Source organism: Lutra lutra, chromosome Y (genome assembly GCF_902655055.1).
Source record: "Lutra lutra chromosome Y, mLutLut1.2, whole genome shotgun sequence".
In the NCBI taxonomy this organism is placed as follows: domain Eukaryota; kingdom Metazoa; phylum Chordata; class Mammalia; order Carnivora; family Mustelidae; genus Lutra; species Lutra lutra.
This window is the reverse complement of record NC_062297.1, coordinates 1889069-1902688: the sequence shown is the minus strand read 5'-3', so window position 1 is coordinate 1902688 and position 13620 is coordinate 1889069. Positions and strand designations below refer to the sequence as shown.

General features: G+C 35.9%; 1 protein-coding gene across 1 annotated transcript in view; it reads left to right on the top strand.

Annotated features, from left to right (window-relative positions):
• LOC125092605 (uncharacterized) overlaps nt 1-13620 on the top strand; it is a 20097-nt gene extending 6477 nt beyond the window's left edge. Inside the window, exons 7-10 of the mRNA XM_047717008.1 lie at nt 10556-10691; nt 11142-11389; nt 12041-12174; nt 13099-13620. Coding sequence (XP_047572964.1) covers nt 10556-10691; nt 11142-11389; nt 12041-12174; nt 13099-13371 — 791 coding nt within the window. The 3' untranslated portion in view covers nt 13372-13620. The remainder of the gene's footprint in view (nt 1-10555; nt 10692-11141; nt 11390-12040; nt 12175-13098) is intronic.

The window sequence follows — 13620 nt, the reverse complement described above, 5'->3', positions numbered from 1 at the left end:
AATTTCTTGAGGAATCTCCACACTGTTCTCCAAAGTGGCTGCACCAACTTTCATTCCCACCAACCGTGTAAGAGGGTTCCCCTTTCTCCACATCCTCTCCAACACATGTTATTTCCTGTCTTGCTAATTTTGGCCATTCTAACTGGTGTAAGGTGATATCTCAATGTGGTTTTCATTTGAATCTCCCTGATGGTTAGTGATGATGAGCATTTTTTCATGTGTCTGATAGCCATTTGTATGTCTTCATTGGAGAAGTGTCTGTTCATATCTTCTGCCCATTTTTTGATATGATTCTGTTTTGTGTGTGTTGAGTTTGAGGAGTTCTTTATAGATCTTGGATATCAACCTTTTGTCTGTAATGACAGTAAAGGTTGCTTTAAAACACAAGTGAGATCATTCAACTTCTTTGCTCAGATATTTCAAAGTCCTTATCACTTTGACGATTTAGATACTGTAATTCCCTCAATAGTCTAGTTTCTGTCTTCAGCTACTCTCTTCTCTTATTCCTTTTATACATATCTCTACATATTTTAATTTGTATATGTATGAGCTATTTCTTCAACTCAAAGCTTTTATGACACACTCTAACATCACTTTCCAACTTACGAACCTGAAAATTATACTTAAAGTAACAATTGCACATCACCCTAAGGTTTTATTTTTTATAATTTTTATTTAAAATTCAGTTAATATACAGGGTATTAAATTATCTTCAATTAATTTATGATATAGTGATTCTCTACTTCCGTACAACACCATGGTGCTCAGTTCAGCAGCACATATACCTTACCCCATGGGCTCATCACAACAAGTGTACTCGTTCATCCCCATCACTATTTCACTCATCCCCCTCAACTCTCCTCTGATAATCCTTAGTTTGCTCTCAAGAGTTAACAGTTTCTTTCTTGTTTTGCTTCTCTTGTTCTTTTCCCCTTCGTTCATTTTTATTTGTTTGTTTGTTTCTTAAATTTCAAATGCAAGTGAAATTATATGATATTTGAGTTTCTCTGAATGACTTATTATGCTTATGATAATACCCTGTATCTCCATCCATGTTGTTGCAAATGGCAACATTTCAGTCCTTTCTTATGTCTGAGTAATATTCCACTGTGTGTGTGTGTGTGTGTGTGTGTGTGTGTGTGTGTGTACACTGCATCTTCTTTATCCTTCATCTGTTGATGGGGATCTTGGCTCTTTCCACATCTTGGCTATTATGGACATTGCTATTATGAACTTCAGGGTGCAGATACAGTACTGAATCAGTACTTTTTATTCTTAAGGTAAATACCTGGTAGTACAATTGCTCAGTCATAGGGCAGGTTACTTTTAATGTTTTGAGGAGTCTCCAGAACGTTTTCCAAGTTTGCTGTGCCAATTTGCATTCCTAACAACAGTGCAAGAGAAGAGGGCCCCTCTTTCTCTGCATCCTTGCTAACATTTGTTGTTTCTTATATTTTTTATCTTAGCCATTCTGACAGGTGTAAGGTGATATCTCATGGTGGTTTTGATCTATATTTCTCTGATGATGAATTATATATCAAACATTTTTTCATGTGTCTGGTAGCCATCTGGATGTCTTCTTTGGAGAAATGTTTATTCATGCCTTCTGACCATTTCTTAACTGGGTTATTTGTTTTTTAGATGTTGACTTTAACAAGTTATATTTATATTTTAGATATTAACCCTTTATCAGATATATTATTTCCAAATATCTTCTCCTGTTCTGTAGGCTGCCTTTTATTTTTGTTGATTGTTTCCTTTGCTGTACAAAATTTTTTTACCTAGATGAAGTCCCAGTAGTTCAATTTTTCTTTTGATTCCTTTGCCTCAGGAGATGTGTCTAATAAGAAATTTCTGTGGCCGATGTCAAGACAAGTTACCGTCTGTGTTCTTTTCTAGAATTTTAATAGTTCCAGTTCTCCTATTTAATCCACTTTGAGTTTTTCTTTGTGTGTGGTGTAAAAAAATGGTCCAGTTTCATTCTTCTGGATGTGCCTGTCCAGTTTACCCAGCACCATTTGTTGACAAGACTTTCTTTCCCATTGGATATTCTTTCCTGCTTTGTCAAAGATTAATTGAGAACAAAATTGTGGGTTTATTTCTGGGTTTTCTATTCTGTTTCATTGATCTATTCTTGTGTATTATGTATCTGTATACATTGTACCAGTAAAATACTATTTTGATCATTAGAGCTTTGTAATATAACTTGAAGGCTAGAATTGTGCTGATTCCAGTTTAGTTTTTCTTTTTCAACATCACTTTGACAATTAAAATTCTTATGTATATGTAGGCTAACTGAACATAATAATAAAACATATGTATGTAAAAATAATTTTAAAATAAAACTCTTCTTTGGTTCCATACAAATTTTTAGAGTGTTCTAGCTCTAAGAAAAATTTTATAGGATTTTTATAGTATTTTATAGTTTTTATAGGATTGCATTAAATTTATAGATTGCTATGGGTTGCAGACATTTTCACAATAATTTTTCTTCCAGTGAATTACCATGGAATGTTTGTCATTTTTTTCCTGTGCTCTACAAATTCTTTCATCCATACTTTACAATTCAGAGTAAGGTCTTGCATCACTCTGGTTAGATTTATTCCTAGATAATTATTGTTTTGGTGAAACTATAAACAGTTAATTTCTTTTTTGCTGCTCATTATTAGTGCATAGAAATGTAACATATTTCTGTATTTTGATTTTGTATCATGTGACTTTATTTTATCAGTTCTACCTGATTTTTTTTTGGAAGCTTGTGGGTTTTCTATACATAGTGTCATGTCATCTGCAGATAGTGAAAGTTTAATTCTTTTTTGCTGATTTGGATGCCTTTTATTTCTCATTCTCTGAGGCTAGAATTTCTAATACTGTGTTTAGTAACAGTGGTGAGAGTGGATAACCTTGTTTTTTTTCCTAACCTTAGCGAGAGAGCTCTGTTTTTCAGCATTGCTGATAATGTCATCTGTGGGGTTTTCATATACAGCCTTTATTATGTTGAAGTATGTTCCTTCTAAACCCACCTTGTTGAGGACTTTTATCATCAATGAATTTGTACTTTCTCAAATGCTTTCTCTCCATATATTGATATAGTCACATGGTTTTATACTTTTATTGATGTGGTGCATCATGTTGATTGATTTGTGATAATTGAACCCCCTGCAACTCAGGAATAAATCTCATTTAATTGGGTGAATAATTTATTTAATGTATTTTGGATTTGACTTGCTGGTATTTTATCAGGAATTTTTCCATCCATGTTCATCAGAGATGTTGACCTGTCGTGGTCTTTTTTAGTGGAGGGTTTCTCTGGTTTTGGTTTTAGAGTAATTCTGTCCTCATAGAATGGATTTGGACATTATCTTTTTCTGTTTTATGGAATGGCTTGAGAAGAATCAGTAGTAACTCTAAATCTTTGGTAGAATTCATCTGGGAAGAAATCTGGTCCTGGACTTTTGTTTGTTGGGAATTTTTTTTATCATTATTACTGATTCAATTTGTATGATTATATATGATCAGTCTTTTCAAATTTTCAATTTCTTCCTGTTTCTATGAATTTACCCATTTCTTGCAGTTTGTCCAGTTTGTTGGCATATAGTTTCTCATATTCTCTTTAATTATTTGTATATCTGTTTGCATATTTGTGGTGTTGCTTGTTATTTCTCCTCTTTCATTTGTAATTTTATTTATTTTAGTCTTTCCTCTTTTCTTCTTGATAAATCCGTTTGGAGGCTTATTGATTTTATTGGTATTTTTCAGAGAAACAGCTCCTGGTTTCATTAATCTGTTCTGTTGTTGTTGTTGTTGTTGTTACTGTTGTTGTTTTTGCTGTTTTTAGTTTCTATATTGTTTATTTCTGCTTTCATGTTTATAATTTCCTTCCTTCTCCTGGATTTAGTTTTAGTTTATTATTTTTTCTCTAGCTCCTTTAGGTGTAAGATGAGGTTGTTTATTTCAGACTATTTATTTATTTCCCTAGCTATGTTAGTCATCATACAGCACCGCATTAGTTTTTGATGCAGTGTTCCATGAGACATTGTTTACATATGTAACACCTACTGCTCCATGCAGTACATACCCTCTTTAATACCCATCACCAGGCTGACCCATCCACAATCCCCCACCCTCTGAAATTCAATATGTTTCCCGGAGTCCGTAGTCTGTCATGATTCGTCTCCCCTTCTGACATTCTTGCTCATTGAGGTAGGCCTGTATTATTTCCCTCTTAGTACCACTTTTGATGAATCTCAGCAGTTTGGGACTATTGTGATTTCATTTTCATTTGCTTCCATGTACTTTTTTAATTCCTTCTCTGATATCCTGGTTGACCCTAAGTTCCACATATGTATGATCTTTACAGATTTTTTTTCTTGTGGATGCCATCTTCTTTTATAGCACTGTGGTCAGAAAAGATGCATAGTATGACTTGAATCTTAAATTTGTTGAGGCCTGTTTTGTGGTCTTATGTGTGATCTATTCTACAGAATGACCCATGTGCACTTGGAAAGAATGTGCCCTCTGCTGTTTAGGAAGGAATGTCACATATATAAATGTTAAGTCTGTCTGGTCCATTATGTCATTTAAAACTTGTTTTCTTGTTGATTTTCTGTATGGATGGTATGTCCATTGATGTAAGTGTGGTGTTAAAGGCCACAACTATTATTGTTTTATTACCAATGAGTTCCTTAATGTTATCAACAGCTTTATGTATTTTGGTGCTCCCTTGTTGGATGTATAAATATTTAGTTGTTATATAATCTTATTGGATTATCATTTTATGATTGTATAGTGCCTTTCTTTGTTTCTTGTTAACAGTCTTTGTTTTAAAGTCCAATTTGTCCCATAAAAAATTGCCACTGTAGCTTTCTTTTCTTTTTTCATTTTATTTTTTTATCATTTTTTTAATTTATTTTCAGCATAACAGTATTCATTGTTTTTGTACCACACCCAGTGCTCCATGCAATCCGTGCCTTCTCTAATACCCACCACCTCTTCAACCCCCAACCTCCCACTCCCCCACCTCTTCAAACCTCCCACTCCCCCACCTCTTCAAACCCTTCAGATTGGTTTTCAGAGTCCATAGTCTCTCATTGTTCACCTCCCCTTCAAATTTCCCCTGACTCCCTTCCCTTAACTCCCCTTGTCCTCCACGCTATTTGTTTTAATCCACAAATCAGTGAAACCATATGATAATGGACTCTCTCTGCTTGATTCATTTCACTCAGCATAATCTCTTCCAGTCCTTTTCCATGTTGCTACAAAATTTGGGTATTCATCCTCTCTGATGGAGGCATAATACTCCATAGTATATATGGAACACATCTTCCCTATCCATTCGTCCGTTGAAGGGCATCTTGGTTCTTTCCACAGTTTGGCAACCATGGCCATTGCTGTTATAAACATTGGGGTACAGATGGCCCTTCTTTTCAGTCCATCTGTATCTTTGGGGTAAATCCCCAGTAGTGCAATTGCAGGGTCATAGGGAAGCTCTATTTTTAATTTCTTGAGGAATCTCCACACTGTTCTCCAAAGAGGCTGCACCAACTTGCATTCCCACCAACCGTGTAAGAGGGTTCCCCTTTCTCCACATCCCCTCCAAGACATGTTGTTTCCTGTCTTGCTAATTTTGGCCATTCTAACTGGTGTAAGGTGATATCTCAATGTGGTTTTAATTTGAATCTCCCTGATGGCTAGTGCTGATGAACATTTCTTCATGTGTCTGATAGCCATTTGTATGTCTTCATTGGAGAAGTGTCTGTTCATATCTTCTGCCCATTTTTTGATATGATTATCTGTTTTGTGTGTGTTGAGTTTGAGGAGTTCTGTATAGATCCTGGATATCAATCTTTTGTTTGTACTGTCATTTGCAAATATCTACTCCCATTCCGTGGGTGGCCTCTTTGTTTTCTTGACTATTTCCTTTGCTGTGCAGAAGCTTTTGATTTTGATGAAGTCCCAATGCTTTTGGAGACATATCTTGAAAGAAGTTGCTGTGGCTGATACCGAAGAGATTACTGCCTATGTTCTCCTCTAGGATTCTGATGGATTCCTGTCTCACGTTGAGGTCTTTTATCCATTTTGAGTTTATCTTTCTGTAAGGTGTAAGAGAATGCTGGAGTTTCACTCTTCTACATATAGCTTCCCAGTTTTCCCAGCACCATTTATTGAAGAGACTGTCTTTTTTCCACTGTATATTTTTTTCCTGTTTTGTCGAAGATTAACTGACCATAGAGTTGAGGGTCCATATCTGGGCTCTCTGATCTGTTCCACTGGTCTATGTGTCTGTTTTTATGCCAGTACCATGCTGTCTTGGTGATCACAGCTTTGTAGTAAAGCTTGAAATCAGGTAACGTGATGCCCCCAGTTTTATTTTTGTTTTTCAACATTTCCTTAGTGATCCGGGGTCTCTTCTGGTTCCATACAAATTTTTGGATTATTTGCTCCAGCTCTTTGAAGAATACCGGTGGAATGGCATTAAAAGTATAGATTGCTCTAGGCAGTATAGACATTTTAACAATGTTTATTCTTCTGGTCTAAGATCATGGAATGGTCTTCCATCTTTTTGTGTCTTCTTCAATTTCTTTCATGAGTGTTCTGTAGTTCCTCGAGTACAGATCCTTTACCTCTTTGGCTAGGTTTATTCCCAGGTATCTTATGGTTCTTGGTGCTATAGTAAATGGAATCGATTCTCTAATTTCCCTTTCAGTATTTTCATTGTTAGTGTATAAGAAAGCCAGTGATTTCTGTACATTGACTTTGTATCCTGCCATGTTACTGAATTGCTGTATGAGTTCTAGTAGTTTGGTTTGGGTTTGGGTTTCCCATATAAAGAATCATGTCATCTGCGAAGAGAGAGAGTTTGACTTCTTCATTGCCAATTTGAATACCTTTTATTTCTCTTTGTTGTCTGATTGCTGTCGCTAGGACTTCTAATACTATGTTGAACAAGAGTGGTGAGAGTGGGCATCCTTGTCGTATTCCTGATCTCAACGGGAAGGCTGCAAGCTTTTTCCCATTGAGGATGATATCATAAGAGAAATGTCTCTCCATCCCCTAATTTTAATCCACAAGTGTCTTTAGGTCTGAAATGAGTCTGTTGTAGACAGCATAGAGATGGGTCTTATTTTTTCATCCTTTGTGTCACTCTTTGTCTTCTGACTGGAATATTCAGTCCATTTACATTCAACATAATTATTTATAAATACATATCAATGTATTTTGTAGTTGTTTATGAAGATTTACTTTGATGATATCTTGTAGTTCCCTCTTTAGTGGTTTGCTGACTTTCTTTAGTAATATACTTGATTATTTTCTCTTTATTCTTTGCATATTTGTTAGTGTTTTTGATTTGTTGTTACCATTAGGTTTGTGTATAATAACGTCTACATAGAGAAGTCTATATTAAGTTGATAGTCATTTACATTTGAACTCATTCGTTATTCTCCTCTCATTTTAATATATGCCTATATATATACATATATATATATATATATATATGAGAAAGGATGCATAAGAGGGGAGGGCCACAGAGAAAGGAAGAAGATTATTTTAAACAGGCTCTCTGCCCAACATGGAGGTGGATTTGGGGCTTGATCTTAGAACCATGAGATCATGAACAGAGCCAAAATCAAGGGGCTCAACCAAATGAGCCACCCAGGCCCTCTATGCTTTTAAATTTTATTTTATTTTTTAAGTTTTTATTATTTGACACAGAGAGAGAGAATGAGAGCAAGCACATGCAGGGGGAGCAGCAGGCAGAGGGAAGGGGAGAAGCAGACTCCCCGCTGAGCAGGGACCCTCATGTGGGGCTTGATCTCAGGGCCCTGAGATCTTGATTTCAGCCAAAGGCAGCTGCTTAACCAACTGAGCCACTGAGGTGCCCCATATGCTTTTATATGTTAAATTCTTTTATCTTCTGAGTTCCTTACTCAACATTTTATAAAAATATTCATTTTTACTGCCTTTATGTTTCCTACCTTAATGCAATAACTTTTGGTTTCCTGTTTCCCCTCAGAGTGTCCCCTTTTAATATTTCTTGCAGAACTGGTTTACTGGTCACTAACTTCTTTCGCTGTCCCTTTTCTGGGAAACTTTGTCTTTCCTTTTGTTCTGAATTATAGCCTTACTATATAGAATATTCTTGGCTACAGATTTTTCCCATTTAGCACTTTGCTTTGAATATATCATGCCACTGCTTTCTGCTGAAAATCCACTCTTATCCTTATGGACTTTCCCTAGTATGTAATTTTGTTTGTAATAATTGTAATAAATAAATAAATAAGTAAATAAATAAATAAATAAATAAATAAAAATGTAATAAATTTGTATGTAATATTGCTGCTTTCACAATTTTGGTTTGTCACTATATTTGCTATTTTAACTATAATATATCATCATGGACCTGTTTTTTGTTGAGGGGTTTCTGTGTTTCTCGGATCTGGATTTATTTTCTTCTCCTGATTAAGGAAGATTCAACTACTATCTCTTTAAATAAATACTCTGGTCATTTTTTCTCTTCTTCCTATAAAATGAATGTTACTACGTTTGATGGAGTCACTAGGTTTTTTTCTCATCTTGTGTATTGCTCTCTTCTCTCTTCTGCTCAGCTTAATTAGTTTTGTTATTATTATTCTCTGTCTTCATTATTCTGTCTTCTAGATCATTAGTTTGTTGCTCTGTTTCTGCTATCCTAATCTTTGTTCCTAATCTTCATATCCTAATCTTCAAATGAGAATATTTCTCATTCATTTATTGAGCTCTTTTTCTCTGATGTTATTTTTTTGTGTGTTAGTGGTCTCACTGATGTCTTCTGCTCTTTTCTCAATTCAATGAGTATTATTATGATCATTATATTGAATCCTGTATCAGTCATGTTACTTAGTTCTGTTTTGCTTAGACATCTGGCCCTAGCCTTATCTTGTTCTTTCATTGAAGATAAATTTCTCCATCTTTTGATTTTGTCTAAGTCTCTGTGCTTGTTTCTTTGTGTTGGGGAAGTTAACTACATTTCCTTTTCTGGATGGTAGTGGCCTTAGGAAGAAGAGGTTATGTAATTTCCTGCTGTATAGTGTCCCTGTTCTCCACCGGCTGACACTTCCAGGCATGCCACCAGCGTGCACTGCATTTGTTCTCTTGTTTCATTCTGGCCACTTTATCATTCCAGCCAGTCTTCTACATAGGCTCTCTTTGCCTGCTCTGGGCAGTGTTTGGTCTCTGGCCTAATGTGATAGGTTTTTACTATGTGTGTTCTGGACTACTTATGAAATGAAAAGTATTTGCACTGCCTCTGGAACCAAGGCTTCACAAAACTCTCAGGTTGGGAGATACAGGTAGACAGGGGTTTGTGCTGGGCTTATGGGGAAGCCCACCATGGTGAAAAATCCACCAGACTGAGACTGCAACAAATTTGACTGAGAAGGGCAGTCCTGCCAGAGCACAAGGGTGTGGAGCTTGATATAAACAGGTTGTGTAGCAAGTGACCATGGTGCACTGGTTACCACAGGTGGCCCTGTGTTTATTGTGAGGGGCAGAGGAAGTAAATGGCGCCTGTTAGATCCTTTATTCCTGGAGATGGTCTTTTTGTGAACACTACCTCTTTGGGACATCTTCTGAAATGAAGTCTCTCTGCTGTGTGCCCCCGGAGCTCTTCATATTGCTGTTTCCACACTCTATGTTCCAGTCTATTTACCTGCCTTTTTTCTAGGAGAAGTGTCAGTGCCCCTGGGCTTTCCCAGAGCCAAGCCTACTGCCTCTACAGTCTTTAGCCCTGCTGGTTGCAAGAAATTACAACATTCAGCCCCTTTTGCTTTCCAAGCTGATTCCTAAGGGGTTTGTTTTCCTTGTGTATGTGCGTGCTAGTGTGTCTGTCACCCTTCTTCTCCACAATTCCTCCCTACTCAGTGCAGTGGCCATGATCTATATTTCTCCTAAACCATGTCTTCATACTTTCTGCCTTCTTTGATATGGCTTCTTCTGTCTCTTTAGATGTGTAATTTGTTCTCTCCATCTTCAGATCAATTTCTGTTGCATTTCAGATAATTTGATAGTTAACGTAGTTTTGTTCACTGGGTGACATGACTGTAGGGTCTTCCTGCTGTGACACCAGCATCCCCTCCTAAGTGTCAGTAAAATGTTAAAAGTATTTAAAAATTAATTAAAAGTAGTTTAAAAGCTCAGTTCCTCCAGTACCACTTAAGTTAAATTTTTAACTTTATTTCTCTAATAGTTAAATAAATTTTTGCTTCATTTTTATTGTTTACTATGTTAGTGACACCTAACTAAGCAAGCTTAACAGTTGAAAAAGAATTCCACTTGGGATGAGACCTATAATAGTTCCTAATATTTTGACAAATGATATGTAATTAAAATGGGCCATAAAGAAATGATGGATTTGGAAACGTAACAATAAGGCAATTATTCTTTGTAGGGAAGTAGCATATATGTAACTATACAGACTGTGTTTGCAAGTCAATTTTGATAATAATGATGAGCTTAGCAGGGCTAGGAAGGATGAAAACTTTTAAAGATGGGCTACTGAATTTACTTTTATTCTCAGCTTTAGCAGATCGAATTTCTCTACGATATACCATGCCTTGGCAAGCCATGATCATCAGTTGTGGCAGTCAAATTTGCAGCGGTTCCATTGTTAGCAGCTCTTGGGTTCTCACTGCTGCCCATTGTGTCAGGAACATGTAAGTTTGCATCTGCTTCATCTAATACACTGTACTACAGTATTTTCAAATTAGTTAATTGAAGTCTTCTTTGGATTAATTTACTTCAGATTATGTTTGAACAGTATCTCTTATCTCTATAACATCTTTGTATCAGGCCAAGCAAGAAATTTGCCTCAGTGTGCTTGATTGATATCTGTCTTAGTTAATACCTTTCTAATTCCACTGTGTATGAATTTTGAGTTTTTGTAGGGTTCTGAATTCCCTACAGGTAAAGTAGGAACATTGTACTTCAAAACTAGTGGAATACATTAGAAAGCCTAATACTAATGGCTGCTAAGGGCTCATATTTCCCAATGAATATATTCATAATTTTTAAGTTATATATTTATTTTCTTTTTTTAATTTAATTTTATTTTTTCAAGCCAATAATTAGAATATATTCTAACTAGTCTTGAACTACATACTTAGGAATCCTGAAGATACTTCTGTAATATTGGGCCTGAAGCACCCTGGAACATCTCTGAGAGTTGTTAAGGTGTCTAGCATTCTACTGCATGAGAGATTTCGGTTGGTGAGTGGGGCAGCAAGAAATGATCTAGCACTGCTGCTCCTTCAAGAGGTCCAGACTCCCATTCAGCTCTTAGCACCACTGGGACATCTAAAGAACTTCAATAGCTCAGAATGCTGGCTTTCTGGGCCAAGAGTTCTCAAACCAGGTCAGTAGTTACTTTGCTTATTAGGACAGTGGTTCTAAGACATGTGAGATGGAGGGTCCATTTGTTTGATGTTAAAATTCAGGTAAGAACTCTAACCAGTAGTGTCTCCATTAATTTTAATTTTAACTTTAATTTTTTTATTTTAATTTTTAATTTTAATTTTAATTAATTTTAACTTTTAATCAAAATCAGATATACCCTGGGATTGGTTTTACTTATAAATGATAGTTTTGATAATAATTCCATAAGTTTTCAATTGTGCAAAACAACGTAAGGAAAATCTTTCTGTGCACAGTCAAGTTCCATAAATAAAACAAACACGAACTGCTTCCTAAGTATGTTAACTTTATAATAAAGAGAAACATAGGTCTTTGTTTATATTTATATTTAAGAAAATGAAGCTATATTTGTCTGAAATTTATTTTACAAATGAAAATCAAATTGTTAATTATTTGAAATGGCATTTAGAAAGTGAGAGAAATTTTTATAATGGGTAAATTTGTGCAGTAAGATGGTGATAACAAATAAATGAAATTTCTTAGAACTAAAACTTATAGATAATTTAAAGTGATCATGATATCATCTTATTAATTTGTGTTACAATGTAGTCTATGTCCCTTGGACTTCTTACTTTTTAACTCTTTTTTCTAGGAGAGACTGATGAGGATCCAGAAGTGTTACAGATGCAGGTGATGGGAGCTTCAAGTTGTGCCCACCTCTACCCTGACATTGGCAGTTCTATTATCTGCTTCATTACTCAGGCGAAAGGCTTAGATACAAATGTGGTAAACAGCTCCTTTTCCTATTTTTAAAATTCTAATTTATAGAAACTAACTTCTTCTATTTATAAAAGTGTAAACCATGCAATCAATAAGTTAGAAATATAAGAAATTGGATTTTTATTGAATGGGAAAAAACAAAATTACCGAACAAACTCCCACAAAAAAATGTTATTAATCTCCAGTTTATCTAACACTTGTTATTCTTTTTTTAAATTTATTTATTTGACAGAGAAAGAGAGAGAGATCACAAGTAGGCAGAGAGGCAGGCAGAGAGAGAGGGGGGATGGAGGCTCACTGCCAAGCAGAGAGCCCGATGTGGGGCTCAATCCCAGAACCCTGAGATCATGACCTGAGCTGAAGGCAGAGGCTTAACCCACTGAGCCACCCAGGTGCCCCTGACATTTGTTATTCTTAACTATCAACACTGAAAAGTTCTTTTAGTAGTTACCAAAGAAATTAGCCATTTCATCTAATTCTGTATCTTCTAATTTCTGCATCCTAAGTTTCATCATATGTGAAACCTTAATTTGCCTTTATAAAGACCATCTTTATGGACTGTCAGTAGCTTTATCAGCAGTATATCTATGAGAGGAATCTATTTGGTAATTATGTTGATTGGATTCTGTAACTATATGAGACCTCTTTATTTTTTTAATAGTTTTCCTTTTCTCCAACTAACAAAGTCTGATATTAGTGTTTTAGGGATGCCTGGGTGGCTCCGTAGGTGAAGCATCTGTCTTCAGCTCAGGTCATGATCTCAAAGTCCTGGAATCAAGTGCCACATCAGGCTTCTTGCTCAGCAGGGAGTGTCTTTCTCCCTCTGTCTGCCACTCTCCCTGCTTGTGTGTCCTCTCTCTCTCTCTTCTTTCTCAGAAATCTTTAAAAAACAGACTGATTTAACCAAAATTCTACTATTGCCTTTCATAGGAACCTGTGACTCCTGGAAGTGCTGTTATGTGCAGACCAGTGTCTGGAAATGGCAGCTGGAGACAGATAGGCCTTACCAGTCTAAAGGCACTTGCTACCATTGTCAGCCCACACTTCTCCTGGATATTATCCACATCAGCAAAAGCAGGTCATCCCCTAAACCAGGCAGTCATGCCTTGGGTGGAAAAGCCAAAGTCATCCAGTCTTCATAAACAGGCAACAACACTACCACTTTCATCATTAATGATTCTTGCAATGCAGAATCTGTTGTAAACCAGTGGTTGTCCTGAACACTACTGCTCCAGTCACATTGTGATAAAAAAAGAGATCAGAACATAAATCAAAACAAACCAGTTGAATTAAGACCCTAGGTTCTCCCCAGTTATTCCTTATAAAAGCATCTATTCTATTAAAATGAGAGTCTATCGAGTTTAACAATTTGAAATTTCAAAAATTTAGAACCTCCAAAATGACATTTGTATAATAGTGAATAAGATAACATAAAAAATAAATTTCATCAAC